Consider the following 18,670-nt stretch of genomic DNA (forward strand, 5'->3'; position numbering starts at 1 on the left):
ACCTCATGCATGACTGTGAAAATGAAACAACGACAGATCACTGTTAGGATACAGGACGCCGAAATCACTGAGGCAAAGAGTCTGCTCTCTGGAAAATCATTTTGGACGGTCAGTGTGTTTGATGTTTTTCCTTCTGTAGTGAAATCGGTCCGTGAAAATCCCATCAGCTGCATACAGCGGGCTCTCATGGAAGATTTGCTCTGCAGGTCACATTTGTTTCCAATGAAATCACAACATCAGGAAACACGGCCGGCCCATCACGTACAGTGCTGTGCAAAAGTCTTGAGCCGCCACTCATTTTGCTATATTTTCCTGAGGAAATGGGAAATAGGTGCAGTGATTTATTGAAACATGCAAACATACTTGGAAATACAACATATGAGGCAAAAATAGAGTCTGTACAATTCTAACAAGCTTGAAAGTCAATATTTGGTGTGAATACTTTTATTCTTCAGCACAGCCTGTGTGCATTTTAGATTTGGATTCATGACTCCATCAGACCTGTTGCCACTAATTTTCAGTCCAGCTCTTGTGTAATTTGACATACTTCAGCTTTCTCTCCCTTTTTCCCTTCCTTAAAAATGGTTTCTTGACAGCCACCTTTCCACTGAGACAGTTTCTGATGAGGCTTCAGTGAACAACAGATGCATCAACTGAAGGCTGAGATTTTTTCCTATTTTTAAAGAACACGACTTCCAGATACTGTTCATCTGCTGTAGGTAGCTTTTTAAGCGTGCCACTTGTTCTTTTGTCCAGTTTCCTTAAGCACACACTGGACGCTGTGCGGAGATGTGCAGCAAATAAAATACTATTTTATGCCTGTCAAAAGATAAATTGCCATCAATTTGATCTGATTTAGATCTGCATTACAAAAAAATAATATGTAACAGTCTGATATAATATATAATATAATAATCCTATTTTTTCAGTAGCTTTCTAAAACTCTGTAAGGTTGTCAGAGAACAGTATTTCTTGTCAAATGTTTTGGTAGTTTGCCTTTTTTCCAGCCTGAAATGACATTTGAGGGTTGTATAATTGCCTCTGCCTCAAAGCTATTTATGTGCTTATTAAGAAGAGTCAAGCTGAGTGCCTTCATATCCATCATGCTCTCATCTGAGCATGGTGACAGCAAAGGCCCTGAGCTACAACATTACTGCACAATATGTTAGCACTCACAGGAGTTTTGCAGCTAATTACAGCTTCAGTCTGACAGTTGAACTGCAGGCATCTTCAGCAGGTGTTAAATGACAACACATATCAGCATCCATGCTTGCTTAATCACTTATTTAGGTCAGCATGACAAGAAAAATTACAAGAAGCTCATATGTAAGTGTTTTTTCTGCATTACGGTGTAATTCCAGACTAATAAATGCTCTTTTTTATTCATCTGTTGTACTCATAGCTTGAATTCTAGGGAGTGAATACATTTTTTATGGAAAAAGTAATAAATCTCGCGGTACATATTTAAAGATTGTTAAATGAAGGCACTACTGTAACCTCACAGGCCCTACAGATACTTAGAAGGAGCTGTTACCAGTGGAAACCAGACACAATCACAGAGTCTCAGTCAGATGATGGAAGTCATGTGCGGGTGGATGCGAGTTCATGAATTTCAAATGGTCATTTAGAGCCCGAATTCATTTGTGCTAATGACTTAAATTTGACATGAAATTCTGACTGTGCAGCCATGTGACAGCAGGCATGTTGAGTCATCAGCTGTGGCTTTTGAAAAATATAACTCGTGATTTTGTTTAGCATGTATGCTGTTGTTGTCCCTGAAATGAAGTTCTTTTTAAAAATAGCTTGTTGCTTTCTTTCTGAGGAGCTCGAGACCACTCTCATGCTAGTAAATGTGGAACCAGCAGTCAGCCAGCATAGTTTAACATTGTTAGAACAGCAATAGCTTTAACATCGCTCTGGGTTCTTGGCTAGCTTAGCATGTTATCTAAATTAGGATTAGCTTGCCGTCCGTGCAGGTGAATGCAAAGAGCTGAAGTTGTGAAGTTTGTGCAATAAAAATAAAAGTTATGTCCATATCCACTCTGCAGACCAGCCACTATCGTCCTCCTGCAACACAGGAACTGAAATCAACTGCATATGTAGTGCAAGTGCAAGTAGAACTAATAGGTGGGATTGATAGTAAAGCAGACTGACAATTCCAAGGAATTGGACTGCTGGGAACCAGTTCTATACAGGAACTACAAGGTTCTCGGTTCCCATCCCTACTCCAGGTTAGTTGTGAGAGATATCAAAATGTCACAGTCAGAGAGAATGTTGTTTCCAAATCTAAAACGGTTGGTCAGACCTTTATTATTGTTGTTATTATTATTATTCCGACTGCTCTCCTTAGGGCTCGCCACAGTGGATCGGCCTCCATCTCACCCTATCAATAGCATCCTTCTCCGTCACACCAGCTCTCTGCATGTCCTCTTTCCTGGCAGCTCCATATTCAACATCCTATGTTATCCTTTGTCTAACATATCCTCCTCTGCACATGCCCAGACCATTGCAGTCTTGCCTGTCTGTCTTTGCCTCCAAAGCCCTCAGCCTGAGCTGTCCCTCTGATGTACTCACTCCATGCCAACCTTGCCCTGCCAAAGGGTAACAAAGCCTGCCTACCATCACCACTAATTAACATGTTAACTTGTCTTTGTCTTTCTTGGCCAGCAGACAGACAACGAGGGGAAACTATTAATTTCTCAAAGCCAAGAAATAACACAGAGCATAACCTCCGGAACAATAGGAAAAGAAAGTTTTTTTTAAGCCCAATTATTGGACACGGTGACAATAAATAATATAAAGTGTGTCCTTTTCTGAGCTTTAGTTTGGTGGTATGCAGACTTACTGGCTTTCCTCATATCTAGTGTTCTGATAAGAGGGTGTTATTAATCTTCCCACTGTATTCTCAGGATGGTTTAAACAATTGGTGTTAAAAAAATTTAAACTTTTAGTATTCAGCTCCCCAAAATCCTTCCAAAGAGTCCAAGCAGTCACAGATGATAAAGCCTGTGGAAAACTTCATCTATGACTGATGCAGTTTTTCCAGGTTACAATTTTCCAATCTAATCACGCTGCTCGGGAGTCATGAGTTATGTCCCCGGGAAACACTTAAAGAGCAGGTGCTGCACGTATTACTCACCTACACACACACACACACACACACACACACACACACACACACATACATGCAGTGAAGCCGAGCAAAGGACTTTGTAAACAGATCTAAGCAGCTCTGTCCTGGTAAAGCAGCACTGGACACACAAACCAAACACTCGCACTGCTGTTACACAATAACAACACCAAAACCAGCAGGAAAACCCGTCAGCTATTGAAATCTTTGGCCAGTTTTCACTATCTTATATTTTCTCTTCTCTCTCTGTCTCTAGCTCTGGCTTTCTCCCTGCCCTCGACGTCCCTCTTTGACCAGTGCTCTCTTCTATTGCTTATTTTTCTAACCCACTTTCCTCCAGTTTCATTTTTACAAGCCACAAACCCTGCCTCTGCTTCCCTTCAGTTGGCTCTCAATTCCCTTTTCTCTCATTCCCCTCCTCACTCCTGTCTTTCTCGCCCACTGTAAACTGGCCCGAGTTGCTCTTTCCCTCTGTGCTTGAGCAACACTTGAAGCAGCTGCACATAGGGCACACACAAACATATATATACACACACACAATTTGAAGGCAGAGTCGTTGTGGTCTGCAAGTCTGAGATGCAGCAATTTTCTTAATTTGGTAAAGTCCCATTAAACTATCCTCAGATGGGTTTTCTGAAGATTTCAAGTCTTTTCTTTACACGCTTTCAGATGTGAAGCTGAGTTTTCACAATATATATATATACATGTTAATATATTAGATTCTATACCTGTGTGTCCACATTAGTTAGTCTTGTATCTAGTCCTGTGAGGTTACCAACATCTTACTGAGGCACCCTGATTGATGAAACTGGCTCCACTAGTTCCTCTGCCATCTCCATGGCCCTGTTTGTCAACCATGCCATCGGCAGAAGTCCCATGTGCTGCTGTTTGCATGTAATGTTGTGGAACATTATTTTAAATTAGATTCAGATCAACCCTGGCTTCAGTGTCCACGCGAGGGGATTTCAGTCAGCGATGATGTCATTTATTTATTAACCCGTGTAACTAAGCGTGTAAATCATGATTCGGTTTAATGAAGAAGAGCTCAACGACACATGTAGCGTCAACAAGACTGTAACACGTGGTATAAAACAGGCAGGTTTTGGTGTCGGGCACAAAGGTCAGAGTAAAAGCCAATCCTCAGCTAAATGGCCATTCACTAACCTCTTTTCCACTAATGCAGTTCATTAAAGAAAACTTTATCTGCCCCAGCAGGGCCTCTTTTTCTCACCGCAGGCATTATGCCATGTCACGGTACAAACAATGCAATTAATTACTGCTGCAGTTAAACAGAACAGGGTTATCAGGAACTCTGGGGCTTTTCCTACTGTCTCAAGTAAACATGTCTGCAGGCCTATTAAAACAAGGACAGGATCAAGATGAACAATAAATAGTTAAATGCTCAGTGGCACACAAAGAGCCACTGAATGTCCTTAATCATTGTGGCTATTATCTAGTAAAGTGAACAAACAAAGGCAGGCATTTCTTTCCACGGCTCTAACGGGTGTCAAATTCTTTGCATGATTGATGTCTCCAAAGCACCCATGATAAAAATCTTTCCACGCTAAAAAAAAAAAAAAAAAAAGTGAGGCTCCTCCCCAGATGATGAAGGACAAGCATGCATGGAAACAAGAGCAGCAGCTTCTTGTGTTTTGCTGTACAGGTTGCTGATTATACTAGTGTATTTTTTATGTAATCACTTAGATTCTTACTGTATCAAAACATGCAAATGTTTTCTTTTTTTAGTGGTCAGTTGCTACAAGATTACAGCAGAGGTGTTTTCTTGTGTTTTGAACACTTATCATAATTTCTGCGTTGCATGCCCAGCTGGAAAACAGACTGTCGACTCCAGTGAAAATGTTTCCAAGCTGAGGAGTAACAATAACAAACTGGGATACAGTTTTTTAGGTCATGAAAGAACTCTGGTCGGGTTATGGAAAGTCATAAAATAAATTATACCAAGGCCATGGAAAAGAAAAAAAAAACTGCACATTTAGTTTAGTTCCAGATTGTATTTTTTGTCGGAATGTCACTTTTTTCCATAAACTTGTTCTAAAGTTATATTTTATTTGAACCATTACTGACATTTGATAGATGCACAAGTGCAGTCATGAAAAATAAACGTTTTCACGGGATTCTGTGCAGTCCTGTAAAACCTTGTAGAACCACTTTCAGCAGCAATAACTTGAAGTCATTGTTTTGTGTATTACTTTTATCAGTCTCACACATCATTGTGGAGGAATTTTGGCCCACTCTTTGATTCAGTGCTGCTTCAGTTCACTTCAGTTTGCAGGTATTGTTTATTCACAGTTGTCTTTAGATCCTGCAACCAAATTTCAGTCAGGTTGAGGTCTGATCTTTGACTGGGCCATGCAACACCTTGATTCTTTTCTTTTTCTGCCATTCTGCTGTAGATCTGCTGCTGTGCTTGGGCTCGTTGTCCTGGTGCATGACCGAAGATTGGCCGAGTTTTAGTTGGCTGATTTCACTCTACAATGCTTTGGCACACAGAGGAGTTCATAGTTTAATCAGTGACTCAAAGTTACCCAGGTCGTCTGGCTGCAAAACAAGCCCAAATCATCACACCTCCACCACCAGAGGTGCTCGGATTTGCTGATGATCAGTTAATCAAGTTCATTTGATTAGCAGTAGGGGAGACCGGGGATAGTTGTAACGTGGGTCAGTTGTAACACTTCCAATTTCTCCAATCAGGGCTAAGTTTAAAATGATGTGATTCATCCTGTGCATGCCCAATTCAGTTCTGCTATCACATGTGAAAAATCAGCACATTTTGTCAAACACAGACAATTTAACACACAAAAAAGTAATTTGTATGCCAAAAGTAAGTTTTTCTACTTTATTTCAATTTCTAATAGCATTATCTGCTTTGCAGTTAAACTCATCAAACTTAAATTATGTTATTTGTATGTCTATGGGGATATATTCTGTGTTGGTCTTTAGTGCTAATCTTTTAGCCATTGACTGTAATGTTTGCTAGTTCATGGCTATAGGAGTCTGGGTCAGTTGTAACAGCAACAGTCTGGGTTAGTTGTAACAATAATGCAGATGTTACAACTTACCACACTATTACTTTAACTTATATTAAACAAGTTGGGGCAACGACATCAGCAGAGAGAGGTTCACTGGTCGCCTTTGTATATGCGGTTAATGCCATTGGCAACACAACCACTGTTTGTGTTCCCACACATACATTATGCAGACCACTGTGTCAGAGATGGACCAGTAGGAAGTATTGGTAGTGGAAATAAATCAGGATGGGTGCAAGAAACAGATTTCCTCATCTTTCTGAAGCACTTTGCAAACCACACCAAGGTAAGCCATGATAAAAAGTAATGGAATTGTGATGCTGGTGCACAACTACATTTTTTCAGCTTCATTGTTATGTTCAAAAGTTGGTGCAAGAGTTGTAGGTTATAATGCCCACTGAGCCAATGAGGCCAAACACAAGGAAGACCAACCAAAATTAATGAAATATTCAGTTGCAGAAAATTCCATCATTTGTCTTTTTGGGGGGTTGGAATATGTTCAAAAGCTAGATTTCTGCATTCTGTCACACACACACAGCTACATAAATGGCTCTATGTGCATTCATGTGTTGAATAAAAAAGATTACATGTTAATGTTTTGTCAGTACCCTTATTTCATTGTGTTACATTTCACCCCAGGATATGTTACAACTAACCCAGGCTATGGGGTTAATTGTAACATTTCACTCTTTGTGTTTGAGACCATACCATGCAATGGGTAATTGTGCTGCAGAGAAAATAGCTGCACTATTTAATAGCAGAGACATGTAAATACTTTGCATTACATTTTGAATCCACTACCTTAAAAGAGCTCCAATTTACAGGCAGAAATGTCAAAAATGTTACAACTGTCCCCGGTCTCCCCTACCTGACTGTGCAGTTAGTTTCTAACAGGTTTGCACAGATTCCTGTGGAAATTTTCTTTTCCAAATGACTGCAATTGTAATGTCTTTGATCAGTAGACACCCTATTTATCAACAATAGTGGGTGTGCTTGTTGTACAAACATGATAAGCTGAATATGGTTATTGTTTAATTTCATGACACTTGTCATATTTCAGAGCTTCCCACATCTGTCTTAGCAATACAAATTCAGCATGAAAGACCGCATTCTTTTGTCTCACGGTTCAAAGGGCTGACTGACTTATAAAGAGGCTATTACGTTTACAATAATCTCTACGGAAGCCAGTTGATGCACAACACAGGGGATCTAAAGTTTCTTTGTAGGAAATCTAGGGCAGGTATAACAGTACACACACGTAGGCATGACCCAAACACACACTCCAACAGCGAGCTGGTGATCCCTGGCTGTGAAAGGGTTAACAACCGGTCATGATCCATCCATCGCAGCAGGCCGCTGCTCAATTATTCAACAAGCTGCGATCTAGTTTCATCACCTGCCAATGCCACTTTCAGTAGTCACTGCAAGGAGGAAAATATGGAGAAGCATCTGTGCGCATAAACCAATTAAACATGTAAACTGGTTAAACTGGTGTGTCTTCTTTCTTACGCTGCCAAACTTCAAACTGCTCCCATTAAAGTGCACACTGTTTTGGAGATCAGTGATAAAGTTTTGCAATATAACCTGTATTGTGAAAGCCAATATATGTAATAATGGTTTAACCTTAAAATCGTAGCATTGTTCAGGCTGGCCATAAAGTCAAGCTCATGCACAATCCAGACAGACTAGTTGCTCTTATTGCAAGCCCACATGAGCTGATAGTTCATCTGATATCCTTCCATGCATCTCTCTGGCAAATCGCATATCTTGCGTGATATTTAAGCTGCTTTAACCTGCACACAGTTACTTGTGAACCTGCAAGCTGCTTTGCAACCCACCTCCACCCCAGCTTCACCTTTCCGGCTGTATCAGTGTCGGTGTCTGTTATCACTGATGCAGCCTCTGTTCTGTGTTGGGTCTTGCAGCTGTTCTCACCACCTACGGCTTTCCACATATACATATGAAATGGTGAGAAGACCCCAGAACACAGCTTAGTGCGGCCTTTTTTTGGTTAATTTTGTCTTGACTTCATTCATTTTCTGGGGACAAAGAAAAATATCTACTTTCAGGTAAAAAGGTGCCCTCAGTCTATCGCCAAGGTTAAAAAATACAAATCCTCCTTATGTAAAAATGGCAATTCACTGCAAGGAGCTGAGGCCAGGCAGGCAGCAAGAATCCAGGAAGTTACCAGTTACTCAGTGTTTCTCTCTGATTTCTCAGATCTTCCACTGATTTAGTGCTCTGATGTTGGACTCGTCTCTGTGCTTGTCCTGCTAGACCTCAGTGCTGTGTTCAATACTGTCGACCACAATAGTTTATTACAGCGATTCAAGTATGTCATAAGAATTAAAGCAACTGCACTGCAGTGGTTTGAATCATATCTATCTAACAAGCTCTAATTTGTTCATGTAAATGAGGAGTCGTTACACACACAGGTTAATTACGGAGTTCCACAGGGTTCTATGCTAGGACCAGTTTAATCTACATTATCATGCTTCCCCTAGGCAGTATCATTAGAAGGCATAGCATACATTTTTATTGTTATGCAGATGATACACAACTAGGTCTCTCAAGGAAGCCAGAAGACACACACCAAATAGTTAAACTGCAGGAATGTCTTAAAGACATGAAGTGGCAGTTTTCTAGCCTGAGGACAAATGGGCTAGATGTCATGGGAGAGCTATGAATCAAACCATCAACCCTGCCAAGTCATGGACAACCATCCTACGTTACCTTGCACATGCATTAAGTAAAATCTGCAATAAAATGAGCAGATTTTAGGTTAAAGTCAGCAAGTGTTTTTAATTAGACTTGACAAGTGTTTTTGTATATGCAGTTTATATGTCACTATCCATTTTGAGCTACCAAGACGGCTCCCAAGTGACACAATTTGTCCAGAAGGACAAACTGAGCTACCGATGGCTAATGAATCTGTTCACCAGTGAATAAATCTATTGTACAAAATTTGGAACTTACTGGGCAAAAGTTGCTGATGGAAAAAATAAGCATAAGATTATAAAGTGAACCAGCTCTGGCATGTCATCTCATACAGTAAACAAAAGAAAGTTCAGCCCTCAAACTTTTAGTGCAATCAAAATAAACCCAATTGCAGAATTAAAGAAATGACTTGGGTATTCACCCACACATGCATCTACTGAGACCGGCCACAACAAAATTTCATTGTGGCTAGAAACTAATGCAATCCTTTGGAGGGCACTCGTCCCTTTGACAGCAAATCGTCTCAGGAAGTCACAGTCAGGATGCTCGGGTGTGTTTGTATGTCATGGTTAATGTACAGTAGTAAGAGTGGAATATTCCATATTCCTTATAGAAAAGCAGCCTAATCATTTTCCATGAACTTGTAGTTACATGGTCGCTCTGCTTTTTTCCAGCATTTCCTATCGCTTCTCCTCCCATGTGGCACTCTATTTTGAAAAACAAAATGTCCAATGCTGATAACCTTCCTGATGACAAGCTCGTTTGCTGACAAAAATAAGAACATTACATCTCATTTTTCTCTCTCTCATCAAAATATTTTCTCCAAAAACCATCAAGTTTTCAGCACCCACAGCTCAAACAAACACAGTGGCTACATTTCATTTGTTTGCCTGCGCTTTTGGCAAGGTTGTGTGGTAACTTAAAGCCCTCCGAGCCTTTTGGCTGTCACCCTTCAAATCTTTCAAATCAGCGCCTCGGTCCTTTACAATTTCCTCTTGCCCAAATTAATCTTCCTCGATGTGGAGCGGAGCACACACACATACATGTGAGTGATGCAGGCCTGCAGTTAACCTATGCTCGTAGTTTTATGCAGAAGAAACCCACAGCGCCAAAATAAAGTGTCCTGAATGCACACTACGCTGAGGACACGGAGTTCAAGAGATGGCACAGACCCCAGGGGGTGATTAGTGGGGTGAGGACAGGCACTGGGAGGCGGTTGGAGGTTAGATTGGCAGGCGCTTACGTCTCCCCCGACGTAATAACTCCCAGCTGTGCTCCTCTCGGTGTTTATGTTAGAGAACTTCCACTGCAGACCTCGCCATCGTGTCTTACTGGAAACTTCTGTCATCATGATTTCTCTTAGCACTCTGTGTTTATCTATTAGCTCTGCATATTCTTAAGTTCCCTGTCTCTTTTTTTTTCTTGAACTTTCTTTCCCAACCCTCTCACTGCATCTAATTTTCTATTCCTCCCACACATGCACGCTCACTCATTCACTTCTCTCCCTCCCTTCCTCCTCTCCTCCGTTCTGTCATTTTCTTGTTAATTCCCTTTGCCTACATCCCAGGATACTAATGCATTCGATATTGCAAATATTTTTTCTCTCCCTTGGACAGTCCGCCCCAGCTGCCCAACCCAGGCACTTCCTCTCCAGCTAGGAAAAAGAGGATTGTGAATTATTCCATTGTTTGTCAGTTCTTACTCCCTTCTCTTCTCTCTCTCCCTCCATCTAATGGCAAGCTGCCCAGATCACTGCTGCCCTAAAGAATTCTGCGCCTGAACTGAAATTATATGTTGCCATCTTTGTTATTTTTGAGGTCTTTCTCGGTGGGAACTGCTGTGGTGATTCATGTTCTCGGGAGGCGTTTGCAATGTCCAGGAAGTTGAATGGAAATGAGTGACGAGTTAGAAAATAGGAAAAAAAAGAAAAGAAAAAGCTGTCATCAACCATCATCTCCTGTTAACACACCGCACTACCTTTGTCTCTCTTCTCTCTCACCCTGCCCACATGCTCCATATGTATTTATAGCCGGCGCAAGCTGGACCGTGATCTTAGTTTTTGCATATGCAGTGGAAGCAAAAGGCTTCTCAAGTTTCTCAAGTTGCTCAAGTTGCGTAATGTGGCTGGAGTTACATCATGTGAACACAGCATGTGTACATTATGTGGACTCCAGCTCGGCCTGTCTGTTATCTCAACGCTAATATCAGCAGGGGTTATGGAGCTGGCCATCCCTCTCGCAGCACATTTCTCTCCTGGGTGTGTAGGAGGGTAAATCAGCGTGATCACACTGTAGAGCTCAAGGCACAATTATACAGGTTCTATAAATGTCTTCACCCAGGCTATTAGTCAGAGATATGCTGCAAATGGACATTTTCAGTCCAGATTGAAATCCTATAATAAAATCAGACATCCTATTATACGAGTGAATGGTGGCACATGAAAAGGAGGTTATTGTTAACCAACAAAAAAATCAGACGGAACTATTCAAAACGTAACGCGGTGAGCATGATTAAATTATCACTGAATTTAAGCATCGCTTTTTATGTATAAAATATTCACCAAGTGGAGTGAAAAGGTGGTGGAGCGTGTTTAGTTACCTGCTTCTGAAAATCATCACATGCTGTGCAGAAAGGAGCGTGTCACTTTGATGGAGTCCATCTTTTTTTACATTTACATATGAACCATTCTACATATATCCCTACATAAATACCACTGCTGTGATGTAACAGCTCTGCGGACCAAACTGCGATTTATCTCATCTCTCTCTGATGCTCGCGTGTTTTATTGTTCACACTTTTTATCGTTTTCTATTTATATTTTTTACTTTTTTTCTATTCCCATGATATATACAATCACCAGCCACTCTGTTAAGTACACCTGTTCAACTGTATTAACACAAATGTATAATAATTAGCCAATAACATGGCAGCAATTCAGTGGCCTGCTTAAGTTCGAAAGGAGTATCAGAATGGGGAAGAAAGGGGATTTGCAGTAAGTGACTTGCTGATCAACCCGGATTTTCCCAGACAAAACATCACTAGAATTTACAGACAATGGTCACATCAGTGAGCTCTGGGCAAAAATGCCGTGTTGATGTCAGAGGTCAGAGGAGAATGGCCAGACTGCTTTAAGGCAACAGAAACAACCACGCTTTGCAGAAGAGCATCTTTGAATGAATAGCAGGTCAAATCTGTAAAACTAAGTACAGCAGAAGTCCACACCAGAAGCTAAGAACAGGAAAGTTCACACAGACTCACCAAAACTGGACAATAGAGGTTTGAAAAAATGTTGCCTGGTCTGATAAGTTTCAATTTCCTTTGTGACACTCTGACAGTAGGACCAATTTGGCCTGAATAACATGAAAACATGGATTTATTCTCACTCTGGTGATGGTGGTGTAATAGCGTTGGGGATATTTTCTTGGCACAGTTTGGGACCCCTTAGTACCAACTGTCCATTTGTTAAACACCACAGCCTATATGAGCATTATAGCTGACCATGTCCATCCGTTTATGACCACAGTGTACACATCTTTTGATGGCTTCTTCCAGCAGGATAACACACCATGTAACAAAGCTCGAATCACCTCAAATTGGTTCGATAGTTGTTTCACAGAAAGAAAGCCATAGCTGATGTTCCATTTCCTGCATGAAGAAAGCTGCGTTACAATACAGCAGAACTTTGCCGGTTGTAACCACTGTCTGATCCTTTAGCTGTGTCACTCAAGTTTGAAAGATAACTAAACAAACTAGTTTCCCAGCTTATTACCAACTGCTGCCTCCGTGACTGTAGCTGTGATTATGACTCTAACTGTAGCTAGCTGTGGTTTGGCTGTTAAGAATATGGCTGTGAGTCATTAGTTTAAAATGTGTGTGTGGGTGACTATGTCAAGTAAATTGCGCTGGTTGAGTACAGTATTAAGTTCCTACAGTTGTTGCTAACACATCTGTAATAGAAGGGCCACAAAGATTGGCGTACAGTTACAAATATTCCTGCACACTATTTGATTGTACCAGCACTACTGCAATAGCCATATCCTCAGGCAACACAACTTGTCAAAGCATGGCCTTTTAAAATGAGTGATGTGTCAAGTGTCAAGTCACCAGTTCTTTTCCTAGTCTCTGCAGAGGGATTCCCTTAACTGGCAGTGTAGATTAATCATATTGTGTCAGATTTATGTAAAGCAGGCAGACAAACATCTTTCTCCCATTCTCTTGCAGGAGGCTCTCACCCAGGCTGAAGCTCAAACCCAGCCCGAGTCCCAGTCAAGGCCCCAGGTCGACCCATCCGAGCTCGCTCCACGTCTCTGCCACCTGGTGCGGTCAGAGATGGGCTACGGCTTCAACCTTCACAGTGATCGGTCGCGGCCCGGACAGTACATCCGCTCCCTGGACCCCGGGTCACCTGCAGACCGCGCCGGGCTCCGGCCTCAAGACAGACTCATAGAGGTGTGGAGTCTTTGTATCTGTAATATTACTCAGAAAAGTAATGTGTTACACATTTCTTGTTACTGTTCTTCAAAGTAATGCAGTAATGTTACTTAATTACTCACTATATGAAGTAATCTGTTACATTATTCTACAAAATGACCTGAAATGCAATGTTGTATAATTACCAGTTCCACAGACCACACAAGTAACTATTCTAAAGAAGACGCACATACGGTCTTTCTTTCAGTTTTGAATGCATGAACATAAAAACCAGAAACACAAAGCAAATCTTTTCTTTGTGTTGGTGGTTTTGCCGCCCCTCCCTGAGACTTCAAAGCGATCGTCATGGTGATCGCTGTACATCATCGGTGATAGATGTACAGGTAGAAACGTAGGTTGCAGGTCTGACTGACGCTGTTGCCCGTTGAAGTTCAGGGCCTGGTTTGCTGGTTACGTTCAGCTTTAACACCACTTTGGGTTCCATCCATGTTAGTAGCATCATCCAGTTTGTCTGTCCTGGACTCACTTTGCATTTCAACATCTTGTCCTTTCGTGCAATAAAAATAAAGTTAATGTCCATATCTTCATTCCTTAAAAGCTGTAGGCCTCTCCACCATTTGCCTCCTCCGAGCCCAGCATGCAGATGACTGAAGAACCAAGTAACACATATTTCTGACAATTCAGTGCAATCCAGAAAAATCAAATTATCTAGTAAATTTTTCCTGTTTAAAGGTAGGAAAGTCCAACTTTTACAGGTGTATGTATTTGTGATGTAAAATTAAGTTATTCAGACAGTATGATGACAACATCCCTGAATTCAGGGACCATGTGATATTTTGAAATTGGTTAACTGGATATAACTTGAGGTGACAGTTGTGCACAGTCCCCAAACAGATACTTTTAGGACATAGATAGACTTGCATGCTGAATGAGTGAAGTCAGTAAAGGCTGGCAGGTCAAAGAAGTGTCCTTAAGCAATCTAAGGTGTAAAATTTCCAGAACAACATATTAAGTAATTATTGTGTGAGTGGTTTTTGGCGTGGGCACAGCAGACCAGAAAAACAAGTGAGGATACTTTAAAACACGTAGACACACACTGATGAGTTGATTACTGGTGATGCATACTGCATTCCCATCACGGAAGATTATGAATACCAGAGTATAAGAACCTCAAAAGGCCTCTTTCGTAAGAAATGACATACCAAAACACTTCGCATGTTTTTCTTCGTAGCTGTTCCCTCATCACTAGAAGCTGACGGGTGACTTTACATTATGGTTGCATTTGAAAAAAATCCATTTGATTTACAGTATTTTTACACAAGACATGCGCCACCTTATTGGAGACATTCAAAATTCAGCACTAAATCATTTTAAATGGTATCAAATGCAGATTTTTCATTAGTTACTATTTTTAAACAAAGGCTTCAGGAGTTGAGAGCAGTCTCACACATCTGATCAAATACAGATGTGACCCCGGCTGTAATTAAAACGGCGGGCGTTACACGTTTGTGTTTCTAAGGATAACAGGACCTGCAGCCTGAACTCGAGCTTTACTGTGTCAAACTGGTGAGGCAGAGCAGGGTGGTCTCAGGGGAGAGGAGGGTCGGCTATAAATCACTTTGAGCTGAGACATGAAAAAATACGGAGCGTATATGTACTCCCTCGATAACACGTAGAAAGAGACGGAGTGAGGTGGATAGCAAAGAAAGAATGCAGCAGAAAATGAAGATGCATGTGCAAAAAAAGAAAAACAACAATTATTTCAGATTTCCACCGGAGTGAGGAAACTGGTTAGAAAGTTCATGGATGTTTGGTGAACTTTCCCTTAGATTACACAAAATCCATGCTACTGAAACATCATCATCATTATAAGTCGTTCTTCATCGGAGTGTACACACACACACAGCATTCACCCTCCATTCCCATGACCTTTGACCTCTCTGGCTCTACATCAGGGTTGAGACTAGAGTGCAGCACATTGCTCCAAACAGGACTCCAACAGGCTCTGATAGAAAAGTCAAACGAAGCTAAAATCCAGAGGAACATACTGATGCTTTTGTAGCGCCTGGTTTCAGTTGATAGCTCGCAGATATACTTCCTCCTAAGTAAATATGGTGATGTATTACGATGGGTAGAAGAGTTAGATGAAGAGAGCCCCATCAGCCAGTTAGCAGGGATGACACATATTTAATTTGAATGTACTGGCAATCCTAAGCATAAAAATCACAATAAGCCATTAGAGCAGATTCGGTGGTGCAGTTCTTTAGCACTGTCGCCTCACAGTAAGAAAGTTCTTGGTCAGCTGGGACCTTTGTTTATGGAGTTTGCATGTTCTCCCAGTGCCTGCGTGGGTTTCCTCCAAATGCTCTGGCTTCCTCCCACAGCCCAAAGACATCCATGTTGGGTTCATTAGTGATTCTAAATTGGGTGTAGGCGTCAGTGTGAATGGGGGGGTCTGCTATTCTGCGTTAACCCTACCACAGACTGACGACCCATGTCTCTCTCAATCGAGCCCTTCCACAACCTTAGTTGGAGTTTAAGGAAATGCATGGATATTCCCGAATGCTTAAAGTGAGTTTTGCCCTTTTTCTCCAGTCTTTATGCTAACCTAAACGAGCAGAGCAGAGTTGTTGTTCACCAAAGTTAGCAAAAGGCGAGTTTGTGCTGGCAACGTGCTTATCATTAGAAAATAAAGTGCGCTGATGCTTCACTGGAAAATTAGATGGCTGATGAGAGAGTGTGGGAACATCCTGTAGCAGGTCAATGAAGGCAGTGACTGTCCTCCACCTCCCTTCTCCATGGAGACAGAAACCGAGGGACACTCACAGACATGTACATTCATAAACAGATGAAGTTGAATGGTACTCAACTTCACTAATTTAAAGAGCTTGAGTGGAGTTATGAATATGTATGCATATGCAGGGTAAAGAGCAGGGTTAATTTGTATAGAAATAACACATCCAGTATTGTGTGCTTAGTTTAGAGCAGAGAAAAAGTTATGTTTAATTTCCTGTCAAATGCTGGACTTTCTTACTAAACAGAGCTTAACGACTTTATTTCAGTGTATGAGTTGTTTGTGGATCAGCAAGTCTTTGTCAAGTTAGTTGGCTGCTGTGTGCGTTAGTGTGGGAGAGCACCCTGATAATTACAGCCGTCTCTGACCATGCATCAAGATGCGCTTGTGTTATCTGTCAGCAGCTTGTTAGAGAGGTGAACAACCATGACAGATCTCTCTTTCTCGGTCTCCCAGCGTCTTTTTCTCTCACTACGCCCCATTACACAGGACGCGTGTTAAGACTATGATCAGAGCTCAGCTTTCTGCCCATGTCTGGCAGAAGCCCTGACACCAGTGAACGCCTCATCAGTCTCTGCTCCAACTGACTCACTCATTCCAGATATAGCCACATGGACACGTGGAGTGTATTTTCCACGTTATGGCACCATGGTGGCCTAACACCTGCATGATGGTTGCCTCACTATCTCGCTCATCACAAACATCACATTTTTAATTCCAGTTTGCTGTGAGGGACGAACACCTTACAACAGGGTTGGGCAATTAATTTTTCCAAAGGGACAGCTGTGGAGGGCTGCACCGATAAGATGAACTCAATTCTTCTCAAGAGTAATTTAACTGTTTATATAAACTCATTTGTGCAACTCTTTACAACAGTCCCAGTTTTTCTTGTTGTCCCATGGTAAAAATGTATATCCCACCCCTGCCTTACAGTGTCAGTCAGACACTACTCTGACTAAAATACTGTATGAATACATCAATATAAGAACCACTGATGGGAATGCCATGATTTATATTTACAGCCATCTTCAGAAGGAGTTGTTATCATTTGATGCTCAATATGCTGCCCCCTAATGTAACCACCAGGCCACAGTTTTTACACCACTTTCTGTTCTGACTATTTTAAATCAGCAAACATTTTAAACATGCTAAACTTACTAACCCAGTAGAAGTTATTGTGCCTGTTATCATCCTTACCATCAGCATTCTAGTATATAGTTACTCATTTGAAACTCTGCTATGTGTCCCTTTTGACTCCCACACCATGTGCAAGTTGGATGTGAAGACCTCTGTCTTCACATCCAATTCCAATTCATTTCTATTGGTGCCACACCACTAGAAACCTGTTAAACTCCACGAAACATGTTAAATTCCCTGATGAAACTTTGGAGTTTTCTAGGTTGAAAATAAAAATAAAGGTATTTTAAGTGTGATTCAAGTTGCTGTAAGGAACGCTTACAGATGAAGGGAACAGATAAGTATATACTATCCTAACAGAGCACTTTGCACTTTGCTCCTGACTGTAGGATTACTTGGCGTCTGAGAGTTTTTAAAAGTAGAATGGGAGTCAGATCCTTCAGCTTTCAGGTCCTTTCCTGTAGAAGCAGCTCCCAGTTTGGTGTCAGGAGGCAGACCAGTTAGGCTTAAAACGTCCCATTTTGATCAAACTTAGTTTCAGTTATGTTCCAATAAGGCTCAGACTTCACTCTTCGTATGTTTCTTCTCTTTCCCCTTATCCCCCCTCCCCGAGTCTGGGACTGCTGGAGGTTTCTTCCTGTTCAAAGGGAGTTTTTCCTTCCCACTGTCACCAAGTGCTTCTTCAGAGGAGGTCGTCTGATTGTGGAGGTTTTCTTTTCTTTCTAATATTGTAGGTGTAAAGCACCTTGACGCAAGTGTTTCTGTGGTTTGGAGCTATATAAACAAAACTGACGTGAACGGAACAATCGAAATGATTGTTTAGCTGGTAAACTTGAAAAATTGCTGTTCTATGTAAATTACATTAGCATCTGTTACAAGCATGAATTAATCTGAGGCAAAATACTCGCAAACATTCATCTAAATCACTTTTCATGCTTTGTTTGTTTGTCCAGCATCCCCCCCGGGACTCTGTGTGGACAGAAGTGTTAAAAGTCACTCACAGTATCACATGCGTCATATTCTCAGATGTGTGGCTGCATTTAAAATTGTTTGTTTCGATCAGTCCAAGGTTAGACCCACATGTGCAAATAGCATGAAAAACGTGAACTGCAGGTGGCAGGACCTCAGAAACGCACAGTCAGAGTATCAAGAGGTCCCACAAGGGTTTGTCCCATGAGATCCCATGAGAAATAAGCTTCTGCATGGTTCCTACAGCCTCTATTAATGAGCTCAGTGGGCAAAGAACAGAGTGTATTGTCTTGTGTGGGATGGACTGTTAATGAAGTCTGTGAAACATGACACAACACCTGTTGTTTGGCCAAATACAAAGATGTTTGTTCTCTCAGATTCAAACTGTCTGTCTGTCCCTCTGGCTGACATAAGTCCTGCATTTGTGATTTTTGATGTAGAGAG

The 18,670-nt window shown here is 41.4% G+C and overlaps 1 protein-coding gene across 3 annotated transcripts in view; it reads left to right on the forward strand.

The window, feature by feature from the left end:
• LOC100699590 (Na(+)/H(+) exchange regulatory cofactor NHE-RF2) overlaps positions 1-18,670 on the forward strand; it is a 37,677-nt gene that overhangs the window by 12,895 nt on the left and 6,112 nt on the right. For all 3 annotated transcript variants that reach the window (XM_005457711.4, XM_005457712.4, XM_005457713.3), the window contains exon 3: positions 13,117-13,344. In XM_005457711.4, the coding sequence (XP_005457768.1) occupies positions 13,117-13,344 (228 nt within the window). The remainder of the gene's footprint in view (positions 1-13,116; positions 13,345-18,670) is intronic.

This window comes from Oreochromis niloticus, linkage group LG4 (assembly GCF_001858045.2).
Source record: "Oreochromis niloticus isolate F11D_XX linkage group LG4, O_niloticus_UMD_NMBU, whole genome shotgun sequence".
Classification (NCBI taxonomy): domain Eukaryota; kingdom Metazoa; phylum Chordata; class Actinopteri; order Cichliformes; family Cichlidae; genus Oreochromis; species Oreochromis niloticus.